Source organism: Megalopta genalis, chromosome 6 (assembly GCF_051020955.1).
Source record: "Megalopta genalis isolate 19385.01 chromosome 6, iyMegGena1_principal, whole genome shotgun sequence".
NCBI classification, from domain to species: domain Eukaryota; kingdom Metazoa; phylum Arthropoda; class Insecta; order Hymenoptera; family Halictidae; genus Megalopta; species Megalopta genalis.
The window spans coordinates 12,756,208-12,782,704 of NC_135018.1; the positions used below are offsets into that span (position 1 = coordinate 12,756,208).

Here is a 26,497-nt window from a genome sequence, read left to right on the forward strand (position 1 = left end):
ATATCGGTTTACATTTTCGTCGGTTCCGTCAGCGGGCAACGACGGTGATGTAAACTGTATATAGTAGATACCGCGATACATCATCACCGGTACCATTAGATATACATCGTACCCTGACTGTTTGGGGGTCCCAGCGTCACGTATACAATGTGAAACGCGACAAATAAAACGTCTCTGATTGGTGGACAAGACGAACCCAAAAAGGGTATAAAAGAAGCGTTTTTTCTTGCCGGACTCTCAGTAGAGTTTGGTCGCTCGATCGTTTTCGCCCATATACCTTCTCTCAATAAAGGAATAAAATAAAGTCCTTTTTAAGTAAAGAATTAGAATAATATTCATTTCCATTCCATAATCCCAATACATAATATAAAATATAAATAAATATATATAATATATAATATACTACTATACTACTAATTAAACGAATCGGTTTCGTACCGTGAGAATAGCTATCTGGTAGTGGCCCTAGTACGACGCTAGCCACGAGACTCCACAGCACAGCTAGACAAGACACGGGCAAGGGTAAAGGACCTGGCGGGTCCCGCGTATATGAAACTATAGAGCAACTGTCAAGAGTTTTACACTCGGATGGACACCCACCTTAAGGCAGGGCCCACTGAAGAGTCTTCTCCTAACGGGACCAGGACGAAACGCTCTCCCTTTCTTTTCCTCCACAACTCAGTCTTTTTTAGCCGCCCGAACCACTTCTGACGACACGTCATATTTATTTTCTAAAAAAAGCATTAAAGATCCTTGAAACGTAGACTCGCTGTCGGCTAAGTTTCTAAAGAACCCAGACCGAATCTTTCGAGTCTCGCAAGGTATACCGAACAACTATCGAATTTCCATAAAACAATACGTTTCCCGTCCGAGCCGAGGGGTGGACTCAAACTTACGATCGATACTGTATCTACCCTCGGCGGAATAAAGATAAAAATAAACGTCACGATCGACAAAACGTTTCTACCCGCGAACAGACCCCTCGGCAATAAAACGCGATCTGCTCCGGAGATGCCGAATGAGCGTATTGTTCCGAAACAACGTTCGACCGAAGAACAATTCGATCCCGCGGTCGCGATCGTGGCAACGACTCTTCGACTGCGACATCATGCTCGGGGAATTCAGCCGATTCAACAAATCGTTGCTTGTGATGTATTACAATACACCGAATTTTACTAGGATTTTCAAATGCAAGAGAGTTAAAAGCGTTTCCGGCTGTAAAACGTGTTTTCTCCGTTTACACGCGCATATCGTGTCAACTTGTATGTCATTGATTTAACCAGGAAGCTCATCAATTTGAACAAATTTTCGTTAGGTCTGAGTTGCATATACTCAAGATTTCAAAAAGAAGGTATAGTTGAGATTGGTTGTGATTAAGTCCGTGAGGGGGTAAAGACTATGCTTGCAATGTTCCGCATTTCGCATGGATTTTTGTACGTATGGTCGGTCCGGTCTAACGGCCCACCCTCTTCGCTCCCATCGGGACATAACCACAAACCAACTCTGCGTGTAAACAGTGCTAAAAGTGTGCAATATGAACGGAATAACACCGCAGAGTAACAACATTCATATTGCAAGCAGGAAATTTATCGTATATTGCGTACGAAAAATGTGAATGTTTTTGTGAATATCTCAGAAACTAAAAGCAAGCGACGGTAAGGTGTGCAGGAAACAGTTGTTCAGAATGATGACCTTGACAACATATTTCAATGCCATTGAAATCGACGAAGATTATCAATACAATTATACAATTGCTTAATTGTTAACTAAATGTATCAAATTTTTAACGAGAATACTTTGATTTTGTTGGGACTTTCGAGGTTGATGTTCAGCACTTAACACGTTCCCTGCCAGACCGTCTTTTGAAGACTTTCCGTTCAAGCCGCGTGGGGCGTATGCGCCCCACGCTTTACATTTGTATTATTTTGTTTCTGGCGTATGCTTTACAATAATTAAAATAGTGCAAAAATCATAATTATCAAGGAAAGGTTGTATAGTTTAACATGCATAACACAGCAAACCAATAAATTTATTTTTCTAGGAATTCCTTTAACAAATACCTGGCTGATCATTATTATGCCAAGCGAGTTGCATCCTCACATATAATTTTTTTTATCATGCCTATATTAGTTTAAAATATAACATTTTAGTTAAATTCAAGTTTGTATGCGATTACAAAGGGATGTTACGATGAACTTTGTTAAAACATGGCAAACATAAGTGTGGTTTATCCACACAACTATCGCAGAATGTTACAACTTTTACAGTACTATAGAACTATAAATCAATCCCAGCTTCAGTGAAGCAGTAAGTATTGTGTCAACGACACGCGAATAAATGACTGATCGGAATAAGAGAAATACAGTTAAAACAAGTTACAGTAAAGAAAAATTGCCCATCACGCCGCGTGGGGCGTATACGCCCCACGATTAAATGAGGGCATCAGCAATAGTATTAAGATGTCCATAATTGACTGCATAATGAATTTTTAAAAAATTCTTCATTTTACAATGATAATACCAAATGGCTTGAACGGAAAGTTCAGCGTGGGGCGTATACGCCCCACGCGGCAGGGAACGTGTTAACGTACTGGTGCGAATTTACAACTCGCACGATCGCAATCTTCAAGGTATACAGAAATATGTACATGATATCGCGGCGTCGAATCGCGTGTCCAACGATGAAGTCGTAATTTTGAATCATTAGATTCGCAAGGAACCGCGATTCCACGCTAGTGAATCATCTCGCAATTTCCTTCTTCTTTTTTTTGTGACTTTCGAGACAGCATTGCACGAGTAGAAGAATCGGCCCGCAGAAAGAAAAAACGGTTGTGGAACGACGAGTTCGGATCAGTTCAGTTTACACTTTTATACCGTGTCTGTTTCTATTTTCGTTGGCCGGTGACAGAGGACGGGGACTCGAAACGGGACAAGGTTACGAACAGATCGAACTTTGCTGAAAGAGGATTCGAGTTCAGTGTCGTCTAACTCGCCAATCGGGGGAATCTGAGATTTTGCTTGAAATATTACAAAGCATCGCGGTCGCGTGTTTTGATATTGACGCGGTATATCAATGTAGATATCAATTCTTATCTAGTTGAGATCCCGATGTTCCGGGTGAATTGGTTCGAGTAGCGCGAAGATAGGATCATGTCCCGTAGCCAAGCAATCGTGCTCGTTCAATCGGTAATTAAATTAAATGAGATCAAAGGCGGATACTGATGCAACGTTTGAGATTATTCACATTGCTTTGCTCGGACCATATATTCTGGACATTTTGCCGCTTGTGACTCAAATTGTGTAGTCTTTTCGCGCGCTTCGACGATGAACAGAAACAATGAAAAAGTTTATGCGACTTAATATTCATAGCCATTTTTTGTTTCAATAATCTGAGATTGCTTACCTTTATAGACGGAATGGCTATGTTCTGAATAAAACAATATAGAAATTTAATCGCCAGTTAAATGTTCTCAACGCATTATGGATTGGAAATTGTAGCATACAGTGACTCATAAAAGTGTTCGAACACCTTTTAAAATGGAATAACATTTTTAAGAATTGAACGACGTCTACTAAATTGTTTAGCAGGTCATTAGACTACCATTTTCGACATTCTCAAGGAATAATGTTGATTTTAATGCAAGTACTGAAGACAACCTTGTTAGCACATCTAGTGCCATATAAGATATTAATCTCTGGCCAGATTTAGAAATTCATTTTCATCGTGATTTTTTTATTCACGTAAATTGAATTCTTTTATGATTTTTAGAACGTAAAAGAGTTAAGATAGCGTCCACTATGATCAATTTCTCATCTTAATAGTTTCTGTTTCATTAATTAAATGACTTCGGTTTTGTCAGAATTTTTGAGACTGATATTCGGTACTTAACATATAACATATTTCCGTACCAAAACTCCTTAGCCTGATATTAAATATTAGTCCACCAATGAACGGCGTTTCCACGCAATTCTCGCAGGGAAAGTATGTACTGTACTGTATGTTTCCAACGCGCGTCTGCTTTACGCCAAAACAAGTATGAAACAATTGAAGACTCCACTACAACGTACCAAAAGACCGGAAAGAATTCCTAAAGAACCAGTTTTTCGAAGTTGCGAACAAGAGTACCCTTATAACGTTCCCTCGCGTTTCGTAAAATCGAAAAACCTGTCGGAACAAATCCAACATTCGTCGGTGCCCGGAAAAACGAACAAACAATACAATTCGCCGATCGTCGCCGTCCTGTTGTACAAGGGACGCTCGACCATGTGGTACAACGTTTGCAATTAACCGAACAGTTGCTAAATTGGTTTAAAACGGTATCTTTTACACGAGTCAATTCCGAATGGTCGGGTGCTGGCGAACAGCGCACTCTGTATAAATGGGAATTTGTTTACGGTGGCGAGCAAGGATTCGACGGTGTTAGCGAGACTTGGGGGGGGGGGGGGCGGAGAGAGAAAGAATACCAAAAAAGAAAAGAGAAACGAAGGGACGGAACGGTAGCAACGGTAGCGACATAGCTCTCTTATTTCATTAGCCAATCGAGCACAAATAAGAAGTAGCGCAGCGGAGTCTGAAGCCAGGTGACTCACCCTGTGCTAGCTAGCACGCGAAACCCGATTGCTTCTAAATAGTGATGCATATTATATGTATACAACCACAGGAATATACAGTCCGGACTGTAAACCTCTGGAGATCGCGTGGCCGCGACCGAGCATTTTACCAACTACAATAACTATGGAACTTTTTCGCTTGATCTGCGTAGGTCTCCGTCTATCGCAGACGTCGCGTGCAACTTTTCCGAATCGACGTAAAATATTCATCGGGATCCGTGGCACCGGGTATCTCGGGCTAACTACAAAAATGAGCGATGCTTTATTTCAGAGGCTCGACGAATCGACGTTCATGAAGAATTTGAATTAAAGTTCAAATCGGCCATTGAAGACAGTTACGAAGAACCGAAAAACCTCATAATTATTTGTTTGTGAAATCTGCTCAGTCTTACGCCTAAACAATACCGTTCAATTCTTTCTTTTAATCGAGGAATGTGTACGTAATTAATATCGTATAATTAATATTTGTACGAAATATTCGACTGATAACTTGTACAAGTTTAGTTAATTCAACTGTGTTGCAGTACTATGTTTCATTCATTTATTTATAGCGTTTAGAAAACTAAGGTCGTACCTACACGCGATGCATTTAGTTCTGACAAAGTGAGTTAATATGATATAAATCGTTTACACGCACACATAGCGAACGCAACAAAATCAGCGACAAAGGTCGAACCTGTAACGAGACCTGGAAAGAGTTAATTGAACACGAAAGGAGCACCAAAGTAGAGTAGGAATGAAATTATGTGTTGTTAACCACGTTAATTACAGTTGTTTGCGAATCTTCCAATGAGTTTCCTTTATCTACAGCCTTACAAAATGCTTCGCTGCGTTAATATAATTTGTATCCTGCTCATGTTTTTCGTTTTGCTGAATAAAGCAAAAATCGTCTTTGTCTTTGATTATAATGTAAGAATCTAGGTTCGGAAAGTTAACCTTTTAACCCTTCCCAGAAAGATTTTCTCCAACAGTGAAGTAAACATTCGTATTACAATATATTCAGTGATACAAAAATTATATGAAGTATCCTTTTCAAAATATGACTATAGTTCAATTAGCTTTTCGAATGGTTTCGAAAGCGACAATGGTGTCAAAAGGGTTAAAAGATTAAAATTAATCTCCTGGAAATAATATTGACGAACATTATCGACCCTAATTACGGCGTCGATTACAAGATTTTTAAGCGCATAAGTTTAAAAAGTTTTGTGTAGAATTAGTAGCAGTACCTTTTCAGCATCTCGAAAAATCTCAATTTCTGCTCTCTTCAGTATTCCAGGATCAAATACGTGTCCCTAGAGATTTATTACTGTCTGTAGGTACCGTAATTATCACAAGTTCACTTCACAAGGTAGGAAGGACAATTAGTTTCTCCGAATAGCTCAGTTTCCGACGCAAATCAATTAACCGAAACCGAATCAGCAACATGGGACGTCCACCTAATCAAATGATGTCTACATTCGAACATAGAGTACCGACACTCAACCACTATTCGACCACGGGTGTGCAAAGATTTAAGTCGATCAAACATTAAGGATCTCTTCCACGCTCTTAATCCTGCTGCATCGTTAGGAGGGTCTCTTTGGGCCGAATTATATTTTCATTTCTTCAAGGTTATCATCGTGTGACTGCGTATTACTTTTTTCTTATTGACAAAGATTCTAACTCGAAGTTGCTGATTGTAATGAAACTTGGCCTACATGTGGAGTACCGAAAAATGCTCAACCTTGCGCGACCTAGCTTGGCGTTGAATCAACTTGTGTCATGATGTACGAACTCGTCACAGAGAGCGCACAGCAAAAATAAGAAATTTCATGTACGAATAAAATAATTGAAGTTCTCTTGAAGCGACCTTGACGTCTTCACCTACAACGTCGCCTCGTATATCGAAAGATATCGCCGTAGAACACATTTTCCATCCGATCGATCTTTCCATTTCGGAGAAAACTCAATCGGCCGCTTGATAAGAATCACCCTACAAATGTTTACCAAATATTGCCATCAGCAAATTCGAGTTGGATGATGCTTTTTTTGTCGGTCGCATTTTTATTTTGTCAAAGATGGTTCTGTGTTTAAGAAAAATGCAAATATGTGCACGATTTTCGAATTCCTGATGAGAATAATTTCAACCAACATCATATCTAATTCGGAGACTTCATTTCTGTGCGGCCTTTAACCGTTTGAGTGCCGCGCGATCTCTGGTTCCTCGTCGAAAAATGCCGTTCCCTATTTTTTTTTGCCATTTCTTATATTCCTTATTTCTTATATTCGTGTCCTTATTGTTACCGTTCACACATGTGTTACTAAACCGAAGCACCATCAAAAGTAGACTGCGGATTTTTGCACGCTACAATTGACCAAGTGAAATATCAAATAATGAAAACATTAGAGGCATCTAAGAACGTTTTTACTTTTGTTTCATACAATTTGTGCATAAAATTTTTATTCTGCATAAAGATCAGCTATCTGGTCATAAGCATCGTGGCTCGTTTAAAATTTTAAAGAATCGTGTATAGAAGAGCAATCGCACTGCTTATTTCGCGGCGCGAAACGGAAGAAACGTGATCGTACTTTTATCAATCTCCGATTGGATTATCGCGAAGGCACTCGAACGGTTTGTTCCAAGTTTACGCTGAAAATAGTGATTTACCGGAACAGGATCGAGAGTTTACGTGAGTAAGATCGGCTGGCTGTCGGCTGTATGCCTGGCGGCGTGCACCCGTGAACGGAACGGTGCCGACGAAGGAGGGTGTTCGGGAGAGGGTTGCACACCCTCGGAGATGCGACGCGCGCGTTGCACTCCCGGTGTCACCTTGAAACAGTGCGCGGTCTCTGAGCGCGATCTCTGAGCGCGGGCTAAACGCGTCGAGGAGACGCACAAAGAAAACGGTACGGGGAACTAGTTCGACGAAGTCGAGCGAGCGTTCTCGGGCGCGCGCGACGTGTACCACGAACAATACGATATTCTAGGAGGAAACGGTGTAGAAGAAGGTAGAGAGGCGGAGGAGACCTCTCGGCGGGAACCGAGTTGGCAGTGGGAAGAGGATAGGCGGCGGAGGGCGGAGAGGGCAGAGAGAGAGCGGAGGAGAAGGAGAAGAGGACGGCAGGAGGGCTGGCGAAGCACGTGAAAGGCGATTTAAAGGAAAAAAGAAGGAGGTAGTGGCCTTTAAAAAAAAAAAGATGAAGAAGGAAGGAACATGGCGAACCGGTCGCAGCCTCCATTCGTCAGCTGGGTGCTCAGCTGCAACCGGACGCGGTGACCTCGGACGCGGCTTCACGGAAAACCAAGTGAATTTGCAAGCAATAACGGTGTCACGCAGTGTTCGTGTCTCTCTCGTCGGTGATTTAACGTGCTTTCGTACTCCGTACACCCGCGCTAACTCGCGCACGCATGCACGCACGCACCTATCATGCTACTTTTCTACACTTCTCCGCTCGCTCTAGGATCGCTCATCCGTCTTCTCTACGTGTTCTCTCTCGCTTACCACTTAGACTAGTCGCCGTTCGGGAATTTTTAAATGCCAGTAACACACGAAGTTTCCTCTCTGACCCGACAACACTCTGTAAACGCGGTCATCGGTCGCCTTACAAGTGATCGAAAGTACACCCCGGCCGACTGACAGTTCAACGACATTCGCGTTTACCATTGCGCCAGGAACACGCTTTCCTTCGCGTAGCGTTTCGAACCGTGTACGCTGCTGGGGCTGCAACGAAGGTTCGAACAGTTCTACTGCGAAGGTGTTCTCGGTCAGTTCGAGTTAAATATTCGACCGGCTGTTTTTCGATGTCCGAATATTATTTTCGACAAGAATCATCGAAAAAAATACCATTCTTACGTCAAATGTAATAATTGGAACATGTCGATGTTAATTGAATGGTTGAAACACGAATTGCTCCTTCAAATTTCATATTTCGGTTAGGACTCGTTCAAAGTTTTCAGGTTATCTCTGAATAATCTATACTTTATGTTTGATTTAATTTGAACTTCAAATTGTAATTACTATAACCATCAAGAAATAAAAAGTATTTTACAATATCGATTCGGGTTTGAACTTGAACTTTCTGGGACAAACTGTTTCGATAGTTATAACATGATTTCAAATCAATAAAGCAGATTTTCAAAGTCATTAGCTACTACACAAATATTTGGAACCACTTTATGAATCAATGAAAATAGAAATCGATCTTATTGAGCGTAAATTCTAATAATTCCTTAAATTTGTTTATTTGGTTGGCATAAAATATAATTTGGCTGGAACCTGATAAATGGTCTCAAGCTTCCAGCTACTAGCGTGTCTCAAATTTGAAAGTCAACTGTATGATCATTTAGTAGTTTTATACGAGGCTGACGTACGAGCAGTTCCAAATATTTGGCAGAATTCGAAACGATCATAATATGAATAACTGCTGGTTTAAGCAATTTGAACAGTCTGGATTTTACATGACAGGAATACATGTACACATTCGCGTTGACATCGATTCGATCGTTTCGATCCGACGGAATTAGAATCGTACAATGTCTAGATCACGTCAACCCATTCGTGCGACCTATCTCGATGACGCGCGTTGTTACCAGACCTCCGATGTACCGGCAAACAAATCGTAATACTTTCTGACCAAACCAAAACCGATTCATCGAAGCCAGTGAAAAAAATCTGGATGAAATGTAACACAGCGTAGCCACTCCGGTCAAATCATTCGTATTTTTCTGACATCGCTAGATTTAACGGCAGCACGAATCACTGAGAGATCTCTACCATCGGATAGCTCTACCACTTTTCGATTTCAATTCTCACTTGGATCCGAAAAGTGAACAGTGAGACAGCGGAAAAACGACAAGGCCGATCGATGTCCCTATCTTTTTTTCTTTCCGTTCAAGAAATAATCGTCGCCGTGATAAACAAATCACTGGGAATCGGTACACTGCGGTGACGAACGATTGGAAACAAGAGACACTCATGGAATATTACAATTCGGATGTAAGAGGTTACAAGCTTAGTATCACAAATGTAAACTGCACGGTATTTACGGTAACCTTGCATCACGATTCGCAACGATGCTGGAAATAGAGAACTCGAATAAGGAAGAAAGACACGAGAAAAGGTCGAGAATGTTTTCGGAAGAAACACTGTAAACCGGTCGGTGCGTTCGTTCATCAGCTGAGAGGCCAGCTGAACCCAACGGCCGCTGTAACCTCAACTTTTCTAATAGGCTCTGTTTCGTAGGGAACGATTAATTGTCGCCGCGGTTATGCCATGCTGATAGAGAAAGCGAAGAAATACCTTGGTGTACAGGTTTCATCGACGGGTGAACCACAGAACTCGCAAAAACACTAACTTTCTGGAGATAAAACTTTTTGAAAGCCCACTCACAATGGAATCTTCCAGTAGACTGGCCGAGCCGGCAAGCCGTTCCCTCTTGCGTGCACACCCACCGTTCCGTGCAATGTCTCGCGTTTTACACAGCCGGAACCTTTTCTCATGGACCGATTCGATTTTCAGAGGTGTGGAACGGTACGCGGGGATCACAGCCCGTCGTTTCGTCACCTTAGAAAACTCTTATTTGCAGCAGAAACGCGGCGGTGCGCATACCGCTGACAGTTCCCGAGCTGTCACTTCACGACGAGCACGGACCTGCTGCCATCTTAAGCCGCGACCAGGAAACAGGGCTCCGTTTGAAAGAACCGCTCTCCGACTCCGACCACCTAGCAACAAGATCAATAGACTAACTTACAACAAGTCGAGCAGCTCCCGATGTATCCTATAGTGTTCTTATTAATTATTTAATAGAGCCATATTATGTCCACGAGCAGTTTCTTTTCTTTCGCGTTTTCGATCCTCCTCCAACGAACGTTGTTTACGACTGGACAGGATTTCCTGCTGGCTCATTCAGTTTCTATGAAAACTGTAACCGAACGAGATTTATTCTTACTTTCAAACGTTTTAATTTTACGGCGTTGTGAATCTGCAACTATTAGATTGCAATGGAATTTTGATACCGTGTCAATTGTTTTATTGTGGTAGTTGTGTTACTCATCTCACGGAGTATCGACTAATCTGATGGTTTAGTACAGATCCATAATCATCTCCTTTCTTTTTATTGTTCCAGTATGTGACTTTTTTCTTTACGATTGATATTGAAAATTGTTTTTAAAACGAATTTACATTTGCTTTTTTTATTACTTATAAAATGTCGAGATTTCAATCTATAGTTTTCAGACTTTAAACACTGTAAAATAAAAATGACATAAATGAAAGATGAGTGGAAATTAAAACTCGTTTTCTACAGTGCTGAAACAAATTTTATAACTCTTCGTTTTAGAAGGAAGACACCTGGAATATTCTCACAGTCATAATAGCTGTCCATCCCACTCTTGCGTTAACTGTTGACTGATACAAGTGGGTTGGACAGCTATTATGACAATCTGTCTACGTCAGATTTCTTCTTACGAAAAAAAAGGAAACGAAAGTAAATAGAACGTTAAATCGGTATCTCAAGAATAAAAATAAACAAATAGAATCAACACGGTTTTTCAAGAGGTTATCAAATAGCTGTATATGTATTCACTGTTTTTTACTGCATTGTCTTGCGAATGTTTGAATTCTTAACATATCGAATGCTATTTAAGTCATCACGAATAAAAATTTGTTAATGTTGTAATTACCTCGATAATTATATACAGCGGAAACTACATTATCGAATAATAATAGCAATCCTTATTAACAACATTTGATCAGGCTGCTGATGAAATATACGATACTTGCGTGAAGCATGTCATGTCATACGTATCATGTTCATTGACATAGTTAATTAATTCTTAATAAGGAATTGTCTTATCTTCGAACTCAGTAATTGCCCGAGATTTGTTAATGATAATTTATCACATTCCTTATGTATGTAATAAATTAATTACAGCCATTCGGAAAATACTTTATAAATTATTTGATGATCGAAAAATATAAAATTAACAAACATTTTAATGGTGTCATGCGTTTTCGGATATGTGAAATACTGCAGATTACAGATCGTTAATACCATGGATTCCTAAAATCTAAGTTGCGATAAGTATTAAATTACGATTATAGTTTATATACTCATTAATCGTTACATAACAATTTCAAACAACGACCAGTCATGGAAAATTCTTGGTCTATAAAAATATTTGCGCCTCGTATAGCACATTGGATGATCAAGCATTTATGTAATAGTATCGAGATACCGCAGCGGAATAAAGTAGAAAGAAAATCACAGACAGATTTTCGCTTGAATGTTTATTATAACAACCTCGTTCTCTCTTCCAGTACAAAAAATCGAACGTCCTTGCAATCATTTACAAGGTATAACAACATATTGTACAAATAGTTCGTTCCGCGATTTCCATACATTCGCCAACGATTTCTATTTTCCTTGCATTTGTACGTATAACCTTCTCTCACAGTTTCCTTTCGCTTCGTGGTCCATGTCGGAATTGTATTTTACGTTTTAAATATAGGAATGTGAACAGGTCGTTTATAATGCTCGCGTTCACAACACCAAACATTGTTGTTCTGTTTTTTGTTCCCTCGAAACTACACACGGTTACACTCACACACGCTACAATTTTTCGTCACGGCCCAAACGAGTCCGTTAACGCCGTATCTATATACGTAACACGGGACTCATGCGAATCTACATGAAGAAGATGGCAACGTAGAACTTTACAAAAGTGAGCGGACAATGTGCAATCACTAAAGGTTCAAGCATCGACGTGAATTCTCTTTGAAAGATTATCTGCAGAAACATAAGATCGGGTAGATCTTATTCAACAACGTAGAGAAACAAGACATCAAATTTACAAAGAACTAGACGACTGTTTCGAATAATAAAAGGAAAAAAACTTTTACGCTTAAACAGAAATATAAACTGCAAATACGTTGCACGCGCAGCTTCTATCTGGTACTAGTCTATTCTTTGTTGAAGTCTTTGTGCGATCGCGGCAACCAGCGCTGCTCCTTTCCCGCTTCCGTCTTCGGCGTGAATTATCTTAAACTGCATATAACCATGAATAATTAGTGTTACGACAAAATATTGTTTAGAGATGGTAAAACGTTATTTTACCTTGTGATCAGGAACCAGCAGCGAAATGTACTGCCTGATCCAGGTCTCCAGCCTGGGATGATGCTTGTATAGGGATCCGTCTACAGCAATCGTTACGAGTTCTTTATCGATCCGCTTCAATAATACCGCGAGACCTTAAACATTGAGTATTGATTAATATTTAATTGTGCAACTTTTGTACGATCTGTTTAATAATAAATAGGCTTACATATCGCTACAAGAAGAGCCGCGCGGTTCGAAACTACCTCGCAGACGTATTGAACAATGCTGACGTCGTCTTCGTCTGGAACGATACCAAACATGCTCAAGATTCTCACAGTGTTGCTGCTACCACCCTCTACAGAATCTCTGTGTTTCAGTATTGATAGACATTAGACAATGCGCACCTTCGAATTTAGAGTAATATACTTCGAGACAACTTACTGTTCGATGTCTGAAACCAATTCTGTTGTAAGTTTTCCAGGTATCAAAATGGATCCAGGATGGTGGTCTCCGGTAAACAACATCCCTTCTTTGGTTAAACTTGCGAGAACAATTCGCACTAGCTCGCCTAAGTATTTCCCACTAATATATTTTTCGAACCTGAATCCCAAACAAGACATAATATATATTTATCAAGCAGAACATTTTTGACATGTACTTGTCAATAATCTCATTTACTCACGTGAATGAATTTACAATGAGAGAGTTTGCGTCGTTCTCACGATCATAGTCTGTCTTGATGAAATCCAAGACACCATTATCTCCAAACGCACCCCATTCGATGTCGATGATAACCTGCAACACATATGTTAATGAAATGTACAGTTGTTGATATATATACACATGGCTTTTCAACTATCAAGCAGTAAAAGTGACTATTTTATATTGCGTTATAAAAATACCCGAGTACATAAATCTGTGGTTGCAAGGAAAAACGCAAGGAAAAATCGATTTCGAGATATTTTCGCTTAGAGTTGTGTTTTAAATTGTAAAAGCCAAATGTTAACGTAGTGCTTTAAATTGCATTATTTTTGATCCTATCAAATTGGTTTCCTGATTTTTTGTTTATAAATACGTGAACCCTACATCCTACAGCTCAATTAATATTTTTCCTTACAGCCACAGAGATGTATTCAGTAATTTTGCATAAACACGTCCTAATCTGAACAATTACGAAATGAAAAGTTCAAAACTCGCTATTTAGGCTGAGGATTTCCAGCGTTTACGATAATAGACAATAGAAAAAACAATTACTTCGCGTTCTCCGTGTCGTTCAGTTTCCCAATGTTCGACCCGATCCGCACGTTCGAGATAGCAAGCGTTGCTTCCGGTACCCAATATCAGACCAATGGCTGTATCAGAGTCCAGAGCGGATCCTTGAACCAACGTTCCCGTAGTGTCGTTTAAAATGGCAACAACCTTGACCTTGGTATCGCCGCGACGATCTAATGCTTCGCGCAGTAGTCTCACAGCATCCTCGCTAACTGCGTCAGGGCAGTTGAAGGTTTTAGTCCAGGTCACCAGCATGCCAATATCCAAGGAATGTTGAACCATAGGGAACGAAAAGGTGAAACCTACAAATGCAAAAAGTGTAGTCACTTGTCAGACACGGCACGTTTTCGAATCTTATTCGTTACACTTGTGAAACGATCAACCGCGCGTGAGGCTATGTAATCTATGTTTGATTAACAACAAGTATCGGCCACTTGAATTTGTGAAATCAATGTCGAACACGATACACGAGTCGTTGATAGCATAAAGTGTTTGAAAACATCGGTTCAGCACTTCAGCGTGCCAAAATTATGCGACGATATCTCTTGGGAACACGCAATTTGATTCCCGAAATTCTAATAATTAACCGAAATTGTTCCAAAGAGACCATGAAGAACGCAGGGAACAGCAATTAAATGCCTCACACGTGATTCCCCCTCGCGTGTAGTGTCTCCAATTTACCGAGGGGAAGCTCTACATCCTGAAGACCCTGCGCGATGACGAAATCACTGACACATTTGGCCAGATAGTCGAAGAGGCGAATGGCCGATCCCACTTTCAAATCGGAGCTGATACGATACTTCTCTACTTCCTCGCGTATTGTTGTACCGTGCATCAGTTCCACCAGAAGCAATCGGAAGTTGGTACCTCCGAGATCCAACGCCAAATACAAGCCTTCCTCTGCAAAGAAATTCCATTAATTTCGGTAGCCATCGAAAACCAGAGAAACAATCGTTTGTAAAACAACCATGCAGCGAAAGCTGCAAGATAAAAAGGTGTCCGAGCATAAATATCGGTACGACGTTCAAACGAAAATAAGAATCTCCAACGATTATATTTACAAGCAGCAATAAATTTCTCCGTTGTAAAAGTACTGCATTTACTATACATTTATTACTATATATTAGAGTAGTAAAGACGCAGACCGATAGCTCAAGATTAACAATTATCGCTGAAAAATTTCTATTCGATTATTAAGCGTTTTACAAGGCCAATAAAGTCGCACCAGGCGGAACGGGAAAAATAATACATAGATACTGATTATCGTAACAACCTGTGCCGTCGAGGAGTTCCGGCACATAAGTGTTCTCCATTTGTAACGACGACGGCTGCTGATGAATCCCCTTGATCATTTCCGACACGAACACATCTTGGATCTCATTTATGGTCGCGACGGAAAATCGCAACCCTGCGACCTTTTGCTCGATCTGCAAACAAATCTCTTAGATTTACTCATTCGTTGACGCGACTGTTCAAATATTTTCACATCAAGTTCGTGGCACGAGCAATTGAAGGCTGCTATTCTCAACAGGCAATAACTTTGGACGTATTGTACACAGACTGTTTGGGACATTTAGGACATTTTCATTCGATTTGTATCAGAGTGTTCACGCTATGCGTGCCGCCCCCGTTCCGTGCCACGCTGGTCCAATACTGAAAAATGTGTACACACTAGCAAGCAATCCCGGTCCGGATTTGCTTCGATCATAAGCAAAATATTCTTTCATTCATTTGTGTTAGAGTGTTCACACTGTGCGCGCTGCTCCCGTTCCATGCAAGCCACACTGTACCAAAACAAAGCAAAACGGGACTGGTACAATATGGACAGTGTGCGCGCAATCTTTCGTTTCAGTGTCATTAACAGCTATCGGACAATGCAATGAATGTGTGCGCAATATAAATTTTCTTATATTGTTCATTACTTTATATTCTATACACAGTTATTCAGTTAAAAAAATTACATTTTAAATTGTACAATAAAATATAAATTTGAATGTGAAATTCATTTACACGAAGAGTTATATTTATAAGAGATATTAATATGAAAAGTATATTTATATTTTTCATAAAATTTATAAATTTGTAAATGTTGTGAGATATAACGTTACAAAAATTATATCGCGCTTAGTCTTAATTTAATCAGAAAAACTTCACGATTACGTTGGTAAAACTCCCATTAAGACAAAATAAAACATAAAAAGGTTTCACATTGCGTTATTGTCTACTCTTTACTTGCTATCCTTTTCTACGTTTGGCAAAGTACAAAGGGGTTTCATTCAGTATTTAATCGGACCTGCCTGGCACGATATTTGCCCGCTAATATGAACGCTAGTGGACTTGCACGGATCGAGCACGACCCGAGCATTGCCTGTAAGTGTCTTTTCACCCAACTGCTACCGAGTGATGTACAAATATACTGTACTATAATATAATAAGCTGAATACAGATTGCTCTTCGTCTACACCTAATTATCAATATATTCACAATGATAGCAATTGAACCTCAGTTTGTAAACAAATATGGAGAATTTTGAAAGAGAAGTTGTTTGTTTTGCAACAATTTACTGTATACATATAATTCCAGTTTTTGCAGTTTAGTAATAAGTTAACTCGAGCGCGCTAAACTGGCCAAACTGTGCACACTCGAGATAATTCGAGCGGCGTTGTATTTTATGTTGCTATAATTTTTCACACTCGAATGCGATCGAGAATTGAAAATAACAATGTGAAAGCAAAAAAAAACAATCGTTTTATTGATATTTATCATTTACATGGGATTGTAAGCTATAACACTTACTTATTCATGTATAAAATATATCCTTTTTCTACTTATCACTTACGACTTATCTCTTACTTGTGAGCTGCTTTCCGACAACGTATTCATATTCAGATTCTGATTCGCTCATTTTTCAATATATATTTTACTAAAATATAATGTAAAATAAAATATAATAATAATAATAAGAATAATAATAATAATAATAGTAATATTCTGAAAATTAGAATTGCAATAAAAATTTTGATTATTTTTGTATTTTTGTAATTTTCTTGCCAAGACAACGTTCTAAATTGTGTTTTTTTACATTTAAAAAAATTGATCTTTTTTGGCCGGCCTTTTTCAAAAAAACTGTGCATTAAGGGGTTAAGGTTGCTAGGTAACTAAACTCTTCTTTCAAGTACCTAACAATAACACAATGGACAGACGCAAGGTGGTAAAATATAAACTACCATGAGCGAAGCTAACATACGATTTTACGATGAAGCATGACAAGATACAGAAATAGGAGTCTCGATGTACCGACACGTACGCGTAAGACAGATCTAACTTTAAGCAAAGTTAAATTAGGCAAACAAAACGTTTGCTACACATTGCTTCCACTGGGTACCTAGATCCGCATCGGGAGATAACAAGAGCAGTGGTAGAATTTTCCACGAGCCATAAATCTTCGTTAGCGTTCGACAAAGATTCCTGCGAGATTGTGATGCATTTTCAAGTGCACGCGACTAGCAGTGTCATTGTTTATCTCGGTTCACTCTTACGTGATCCCTAATGCGATTCTAATGGTAAAGGCGGCAGTTTGCGAGCAAGAAGACGACGGCTCTATTCTAACAATTAGATTGACGACAACGGAGACACAACGCGCATAAACGCCGTGCAGTCTGTCCACGATTAACACTCCCGGGCGCCTGGGTTGACATAATAAAAGTGTTACGTTACCGCACAACCGAATTAATCTAGTTAACGATTTCTGTCGTGCACAGTTCCGTGCTCCCTTCTGCCGACGATCGATGATCGCGTCCCGTCCGCGCAGAAGATCGTCGCGAGATCGGAAACCGACTTCCCGCGGCCAGATGATACTAATGTTTCATTTCCTCGAAGGTAAACCGGTTGCGCATTCACGCAATCGTCGCGTCCGCCACGCCGAGAAAAAAACAACCGGAAACCGCTATTCACCGGCGGCTGTGAAAGATAAGAAAGAACGAAAGAAAGAAAGAGAAATGCGCGCGAATCGAATAATGCCATCACGAGTGTCATATAAATCGCGGCCGACGAGCGCGAAAACGTTTCACGTAAACAAATCCACGCGATACGTCAAATGGTATTATGTCACGGGCAGACAAAGCGCGAAGGAAATTTATTGCTTTCTACGGATCGACGCCGCGCGGGCGATATAATTGGTGATACAGAATTATCAATTAATTTATTGTTGCGCATGCTTGATCTCCGAGGTATCGTCGTCGAGAAGAAGTGAAACAGAGCCGAATATGTACGGCGGAGCCGCAAGAGACAGATTCGAGCGTTGCTTAGCACGCGATTCGCGCTAATCAAATGCAAGAAGAATGCGTGGGTCGTCTATTACATCGTCCGACTGACGTAATGCGTTCTATGCAAAATATTCATCGATGCGTGAGATCCGAATATCTATTCCACTGTTTCTTACGAAATTCAACCGCACAGAAACAAAAAGTGTCGGTATAAATCCGAGTATCGATAACTCTTTTTTCGAGCCGCCGATATCCCCGCGACAGTACAAAAATAAGCTTTTTGGCGTCGATTCCTGGTCTAGCGGAAGACCTACTGATAAACTCTTCTCGGTTGTCGAAAACTGCGATTATTGAGTATTATGCTACGATAACCCCCAATGACTTCGTGGGTGATGATAAGCGGCTGATTGAGTAGTTCGCGACTAGACTTTCGATAAATCGTGTGAAATCTAGCCAGCGAATACATTGAACCTCTAGTCGGGTTTCCGTTGTCCGTGAAAACGTATGTTACTGCGTAGTTTACTTGTCATTCTCTTTTCAGCCCCTCTTAAATTTCGTTCGGTCCCCGGGTTAAGTCTCTATTGGGCGTATCTTATTGCAATGTTTTTTTCCCCCATTTTCGTTCAACCGACGCGAGTTGCATAATCGACTTCACAAAGCCGCGGAAGAAGAAGCCTGCGTTCTCGGGCGAAGTTAATTGCTCGCACCAGCAGCACCATGGAGATTGGCAGGAATAAAAATTAATGTATGTAGTATACATGTATATTGGATCGACCGGTGTCAGTAAACTCTTAACGAGAGTGTCGCAAGGTTAAGGACTCCCCGGTCCGCAGTTTCTTGCAGCGGTAATCATTAAGCGTTATCGTCATTGCTAATGTAGAAATCGATCAATTATGTAAGCGGCGTGATAACGGCGTTCAAACGGCGTTCAAACGGCGTTCCGTTTAAAAAATACACTGTCGGCCATTTAACCTTGCTCATCGATCCGATGATATCCTCGTTTTCTTTTGCAACGAGCTGAAGTACTCGATCAACGTTCGTAAACGAAAGACGCGACCGTCATTAATTTCTGTCTCCGATTTTGTAATTCCCTCCGCGTTTAGCTACGCTCTTATCGACCACGATACTTCTTTGTGGTTCCTGTTGTGTGTCGAAGGGCTAACAAGTTCACGGGCGGCGGTCTCGTGATCTGTCTGTTTATCGCGCCACTTAAACTAGTTGTCTGAATAGAAAAATTACAAGTTACGTATCTATAGTCGCGCGACTGTATTACATCTACAAATGTACATGTAATCTATGTCTCTTTTTTCTTAATCCTAGATAGTTGTAAGCTATATGCAAGCCACGTTATTACTAAAAAGTCGTACGAATGGCTCTACGTCTACAAGGAATACAAACGTAATCAATCTTATTTTATTTAACAAGATATATTTACATTATAAAGAAATAAGATGGATAAAATGAATGAAAATATAATCCATGGTGTAAGAGATCCATTTAATATCACAAGATTCGTACGTCCAAAAGACTAGTTGAAGTTATGAAGCGTTCCCATTAAAACAATGCTTATTGATTCCCATTCAAAGTGATATGGATAGCTAAACGTTTCTTAAATAACAATAGATCTTTCATATATGAAGTAGATTACTCTCTGCGACAGGCTAGATTATAAATTGTTAAAACGCCGTTTGCAAAACTACAATTATTAGTCAGAAATGTAACACATCTATCACATCAATGTGAACGTTGAATTCACGAGTTGAACAAAAAGATTGCCATTTTCGACCATTTTTTAATTCCTTCCAATACCATTTGTTCCATTTTTCAAATGCAGTTGGCTGTACTTTTGATTATAATCAAATTACTATTGAGTAAGATAAACTTTCTTAGCATCTACGAGGTGTAACACGTTGACTACCACATCACAAGCCACAAAAATCGTACAACTTCAAGGCAATTTAATTAAAGAAACAAACTGGATAGTTAAAATCAGTTAAAACGATTGCTTCTGCAAGTCTTCTAAGTGATACAAATCGTAGTATAAAATTTGCTCTGCTTGAATACATTACGACACAAAGTTTCTAAATCTGATCGATGAATCGTGTCCCTTTTTTCCAGTGGTGTGGCAGTTAACATGCTAAGATCCAGATGAGTAGTGATATTGAGATCTATCTCACTAAATTTGCAAATCGGTCGGTTGATCCTTACCCTCTGCCGTTTAACATCATCCGATAGCACGAGCGGCGATACCTGTATCGCATCATTGAGGGCGTGTTCCGTAGGGACGACCATGTCTGCAGATCACTCGATTGCCTATAAAGCAGACGAAACTATGATATTCAAGGGAACGAAGAAAGCGACGCCATTGGACATTTTTAATTAACGGGAGTCAAGCAGAGTAACGTTAAACACCGGCAAAAAGGGTCGTGTGGCGCAAAAATAGCCTTTCATTGATAATGCGATCGATTCATACGCGGCACGTGCGCTCACCTTGTTGACGCGGCAAGTGTTATCTTCCAATTGAACTTTTTCGAACGAGCGTGAATGAATCCGTGACAGCCGTACGGGTAACGTGAATTTGCGGGAGGTGTGTTTCGCTACGGGCGAATGCGTGGTGCTAACTGAACGCGAGTTAAAGAGATCTGCCCTGCTTAATGTTTCCGAGTTATTTATTTTTCCCTCTATTCACTCTTTCTCCCGACATTCGGCGAGACGCGATAGCGAGCCGCGTTAACTATTAAATGAAAGGTTGAAAGTCCACGGTATTTTATAACCCTAGATAACACAGCGCGATCTTCGCTTGTGAATTATAACATCGCGGAGGGCACGACGAGTGGCTCCGCTGTTTGCGTATTTCTCATATGGATCGAATGCATAATTGCCAGGCGATTACGCGTACCACTGCTACCAGCACATCGTTTAGCTTCGCTGATATCACCGTGCTATTGCTGACCAAGAACGCAGAACGGTATCTTCGAATGCCTCGCGAAAGCTAATTTTTCACCGCGATAGGACAATCTGCATTTAGTCTGGCAAGGAAGAAAATATAAGTCAATCCGATATATATATATATGTATGTATAGGTATATTGTTTCAATGGTACCGATCATGAAGGAGCGAACGACGTATGAGAGGCTTGACAAACGTAATTACGGGGACACGAATTTATTTGCTGCCTTATAGGTCATCAACTATCACACAATAAGATCCCGTTTGAACGACGCAATCGTAACGAAGATACCCCGAATGAATCGTGATCCATTGATTTTTCAGAATCGAAGAGAAACGGTCGAATTACCTAATACTTCGGTGAAACTCATTAAATATTGCAATTTCCAATATTCAAAGCAATACGATATACATATTGCAAAAGATAATTTGTTAAGCATGAATGATTGACGTGACAAGACGCTTTTGAGACTCCTACAACCAACGTAATTATTCCGCAGTACACAGCGCTTATTGTTGTCAACACATACATATAATCAGACTGCATATTTTATGCATTTATGACAGAAATGGGTGAAATGTATATAACTGTGGTTGCAAAGAAGAACGCCGCATATCACACGTTTTCATTTTGGAAATATTGTCGCTTGAAGCACTGATTGTATTAGTACTGTTTTAAATTTGTTTGAGTTTTTTCTGAATTTATTTTTATGTTTTTTTTACGATAAATACGTAAATCCTACATTGTATAGCTTAATTAACGTATAAACTACAATTTTTTGAAATTGTCACATACGGTGTTGTTCCTTACAGCCGTAGATATAAGAGTACAAGAATTTAAAGAGTTTGTGATTCTTGATATATATTCCTTTCATTTTACAAACTATATTTGTTGAAATATCTCACACTTTTTCCGATACTTTCTGTAGTTTATGATCTGTTAATTCAATTACGGTGCTCTCAGATAACGCGATTCCGTTTATACGCAGTCTTTTTTTTAAATCTCGTCCTAGTCACTTTAAAATTGTTTTTCTGAAGCCTCGTAACGAAAACTAACAATTAGCAATACGAAAAGATTGTGCCATACTTGGACCAACTGGTTAGTCAGTATAATATTAAGTATAATTGAGTGGTACTATTAGTTAAAAAATATTTAACCTTCCATCGAGTGCAATTGATCAAATTGATACTCGTCGAACGATTCTGTTTCGCATTCTCAAATGAAATATAATTTGGTGCTGTCATTTTCAGTTATAGATGCTTGTTCCTTTGATCACTAATCAAATATTAAGTATATAGAAAAATGTTATTGTTTTAGTACAAAGCTATAGTATATAACGCCAATCATTATCTTATCATTATTATTGCAGCCAGTTTTTATTTTCCGAGATTATTTAGATTTTTAGCGCTCAATTATCTTTTAATTTATATATATATATATTGAAAGATAAATCTTAGAATAAAGAAACTTCATTCTAAATTTATGTTTGCAACGGTCACGAATCAGATAATTAATGTTTTCTTAATCTGTGTATTCAATACATGTTCGACCTTGACGCACTGCACCCAATCTTTATTGAACGAATCGCTCAAAACGACGTTCTCCATGATTTAGACTAAAGATTCTTTTTTAGACAAGTTGTAAATTTAGAAAACAATTTTTAAACATGGCTGTTTATTTACACTTAACGGAACAATAATAGCGTACATGATAAAATCATTTCGAGCAGTGCAGCCTGTTACAGTGCTGTTGGTTTATTTTTGGGCATAATTAACTTTATATTTATCGATTCAGAAATAAACAAGATAAAAGAATAAAAATATGTTATATGTCTTATTCGATGACTACAATGTTAATTATGGTAAAAAATAAACCAGAGGCATAACACTGAGAGAGGTCACCCCACAGTAATCGGTTCCACTACCCTAATTGTTTGAGAATGTGCATCGCCTGTTCAACGTTTCGGAACATTGATGACGTTCAAGTGAAAAGAATAATTCTGTGTGTGAAGCCTGTTATATAAGTAAGATATATCAAACATAGTAAAACGTATTTATTTATGTTAATTGCAGTTAGATAGTGAGTGCTGGAAAACATAAGTAAAAACATGCAATTTGTTTCTTACATATATCATATCAAACAAGATGGGTGATTCTTACTTACGAATTTACTCTTTATAGGCAACTTATCAGGTCAGTTTTCATGATCTTCGAGAATATAAATAAGTTAAATACTCGTAAGACAGGTTCCAGGATAGAAGATCTAACTTTTTTCTGAATATTCAACTTGTTACGATCTCGCGTATCGTTTAATTAATCATTTATTAGCGTAATCTATTAATTCGAGTCAAGATATTGTCCTAAACAGGAGAAATCAACAGTACGTACAGGATGGCGTTTACGCTGTACGATGGCGGGATGCACAACACTTCGGTACTCAAGAAAAATCCATAAATGACAAAGTAATCGCATTTATCGTGCACCAGTCACTCTACCGAAGCGAATTTCCCGACCTGATCGACAAAGAACGGAATACAATCGATTAGGTGATGCATCGCGAACCACCTCCGGTCGTAGATTACCCTCGACAGAGCTTTCAGAACAACATCCACATCGAAGCCCGCATGCATTCATCTCAAACACGCAAGCGCGTCCGTGTTACAAACGATTTTGCGTCAAGTCCACCGTGAATTAAGCGGGACAATTGTTTGAAAACCATCGACGACAGACGCTTCGATCTGCCTAATTATACATACGGAGTTATGTAAACCGAGAAATCGCGATCTTCGCCAGCGATACCCAAATATTCATGATGTAAAAGAGAACGAAAAAAAGGAGTCCAACGTGTTCTCGTACTACCATAATTTGACCCCGACATCGGTAATGAGAAAAGTTGAGGAACTTGTTCGACGAGGGAGACCTCGTTGACCGACGCGGCGTGCCTCTCGCATACTCATCCTATTTTTTCTTATTCGCTACCTGTTACTTGGACGACAAAAGTTCGACGGTCGTTGCACGGCAATTGCATCGCTGCGAGTCCTGTCTACGAGCGAACGAGTGAAAGGTATCGTGCGAAACCGTGTACCTAATCATTGTCGAGGACCTTATGTATCGATAATACACGTAAAAGGGACAAATTGCTGCGATCTTGTTTTCTGAGTGCGCGCAATCGCCGGGTACCCGCATGCATAAAGATTCAATTGTCCTCGGATAATGGTTTTCGAACTGGGTTCAGTCGAATCACGACCGCCAGTGACTTTTCACGGTCGAATCTCGCGATGGAGACACCGCAAAATGCCACTGGAACATTCTTCCGAGTCATCAAAGACCATTAAAATCAATTGGAAGGTGCAAAACGTCAACCAGGATAACTTAGCCACTTGACCCGTTACGATGATTCTAATCCGCAGTGCAATACGAGCACATGTCGCGACAGCTGCTAGAATTTCAGAAGGCGCCTTCCACTTTCGAAACTGATCGTCCGTGGCGGCGTTCCTTCGATCGAGCTTCCGATAATCACCGATTCCAGTTATCAGGAATCGATCGTCCGAACAATATCGCGGAATGCAGGATCAATGAAATGACGCAAACTAAACGATCGAGAACTATACATGCAACTCCGTTCGCTTCCGACTTCCAGCCAAATTGGATTCGGTATTTCACCGAATACGCTTTTCACGCACGATAACAGACTACCCCTTCATTTAGGAGCGTGCAACGGTTATATATGATCTTTACGGCATGAATTATGGAGCTTCCGTGAATTACGAGACCATTATCGCCAAGGTCTCGGCTAAACATTAATCGAGCAGAGCCCCCTCAGGCTCAGCGGGACTGCTAAATTCTCCACCAAGATCGATTTTCGAATTGCTCATAAATACACGAAAAATGAGCATTTTAGCCATTCGGTTAAACGGTACTAATAATAATAATCTTTCTTGCGCAGCTCGTTATGATAAAACACACCACAACTCTGGAATCGATCGATCGACTTTCTCTTCTGTTTTACATACAACCTGCAATAGCCGGCAGCATTTCTGTTCGTAGTGTAATGAATATCAACGAGATCCGAACACGTTCGGGAACACGTGCTTTACGAGAGAGACCATCATGGATCGCGTCCTTCCGAATCAATTCCTCAGTGTCTGACACGCGCAGCGGGGATCGGTACGTTCGCTCGCAATTGCTGAAGATAAATCGACAGATTTCCTTTTCAAAGAATATAATAATGACATAATTGTGTGACGTGGGGAACGATAACGTGGCAACGATTACCAAACGTGTTTACAATGGGCTTTGCAAAAACAGCACGAAAACGACAGCTCGAGCGTATCGAGGCGGCAAACGGAGCTCGTGTAGTCGTTCGCGGCAAAAGGCAGACGCGTGAAAGGCAAGTATGAATATGGAGGAGCGAGAGGATTATAATTTCCGTGTGTCAGAAAGTAGCAGAACTTCAGTGCGAGCTGTGTCTAGCTATGGGAACGCATGCGAGAATATAAACCGACCGATGACAACACTTACAACATTTGATATACCATGCGGCTTGGACGACAACGTAAACAATCGAATCGCAAATCCACTGTTGGATCGACCAATCAACGACGTTGCAATGACATTGACGTGTTTTGCCGAATTTCATCACTCGTGGAAAAGCGGAAGCACGTGCGTACGTTGGACCGCGGAATCTGTACGGCATCGACCGAAAATGACCCCCGTCTACGGGGAATGAATAAACGCGCATGCTCACCCTAACAGTTTTTCTGTGCGACTGGTGGACTCTACGATCGCCTCAGGTTCCGATCCTCTTCTCTATCCTTCCTATGGTTCAGTCCAGTTACCGGTCAATGACTGCAATGTGTCTCCACTGAGAGGCGTACGTGACAGAACACGCACACATACGAGCACGTGGGTGAAATAACGTAAAATGTATTTGGTCGCAGCGGAGCACTGGTCGGACGGTCGTGCCTCCGGATCGTCGCTTTCCCCACTGCCTGGGATCCACGGACCTCGTATCAGTGCGTATTACGTGCGCTTACGTCTCCCCCCGCGCGACATGTACTCATACAGTCGCGGCTGCTAGTACGTACATGCGAGTCATTTACGCGCGGCACACACGCACGATTCGTAGTTCTGTGAGATTGCGTGCATCAATGCCACGTGATTGCGGACAGAAACTGCCCGTGAATCGTCCCGAGGGTTCAGAAAGTCCTGGTGATTCCTCGCACATGTACTCTTCTCTGCTCTCTCCCCACTCCTCCTCCTCCTCCTCTTCCTCCTACCCCACTCTCTCTTTCTTTCTCTGTCTCTCCTATATACCCTACGATT

The 26,497-nt window shown here is 40.4% G+C and overlaps 3 protein-coding genes across 8 annotated transcripts in view; 1 reads left to right on the forward strand and 2 right to left on the reverse strand.

Moving 5' to 3' along the window:
• Nucleotides 1-10,244, reverse strand: part of Sesn (Sestrin) — a 296,174-nt gene extending 285,930 nt beyond the window's left edge. The window contains exon 1 of one of the 3 annotated variants that reach the window (XM_076523347.1): nt 9,980-10,244. The gene's annotated coding sequence lies outside the window, so the exon portion shown is untranslated. Of the gene's footprint in view, nt 1-5,836; nt 5,989-9,889 lie in introns of those variants that run through there. The other 2 variants (XM_076523346.1, XM_076523348.1) reach the window with 2 other exon arrangements.
• Nucleotides 1-26,497, forward strand: part of LOC117226248 (organic cation transporter protein) — a 190,695-nt gene that overhangs the window by 62,663 nt on the left and 101,535 nt on the right. The gene's annotated exons all lie outside the window — the stretch shown is intronic.
• Nucleotides 11,864-26,443, reverse strand: LOC117226272 (hexokinase type 2). Of its 4 annotated transcripts, none has more exons than XM_033480437.2 (10): nt 25,920-26,443; nt 20,432-20,536; nt 15,232-15,385; nt 14,640-14,858; nt 13,941-14,260; nt 13,369-13,481; nt 13,128-13,286; nt 12,913-13,052; nt 12,705-12,838; nt 11,864-12,635 (listed from the first exon to the last, which is right to left on the reverse strand). In XM_033480437.2, exons 2-10 carry the CDS (start codon nt 20,513-20,515, stop codon nt 12,546-12,548), a joined length of 1,413 nt encoding a protein of 470 aa, XP_033336328.2. In that variant the 5' UTR covers nt 20,516-20,536; nt 25,920-26,443; the 3' UTR covers nt 11,864-12,545. The 4 variants fall into 4 exon arrangements, with proteins under 4 accessions (XP_033336328.2, XP_076379470.1, XP_076379469.1 ...); XM_076523355.1 differs by lacking the exon at nt 25,920-26,443 and adding an exon at nt 25,694-25,865; XM_076523354.1 differs by lacking the exon at nt 25,920-26,443 and adding an exon at nt 23,561-23,717.

Coding starts and splice junctions, on each gene's coding strand:
- LOC117226272 (XM_033480437.2), bottom strand. CDS start 20,515: ATGGTCGTCCCTACGGAACACGCCCTCAATGATGCGATACAGGTATCG. Junction 14,859..15,231: donor GGAACTCCTCGACGGCACAG/GTTGTTACGATA, acceptor ATTTCTTTGCAG/AGGAAGGCTTGTATTTGGCG. Junction 12,636..12,704: donor TGCTGGTTCCTGATCACAAG/GTAAAATAACGT, acceptor GGTTATATGCAG/TTTAAGATAATTCACGCCGA.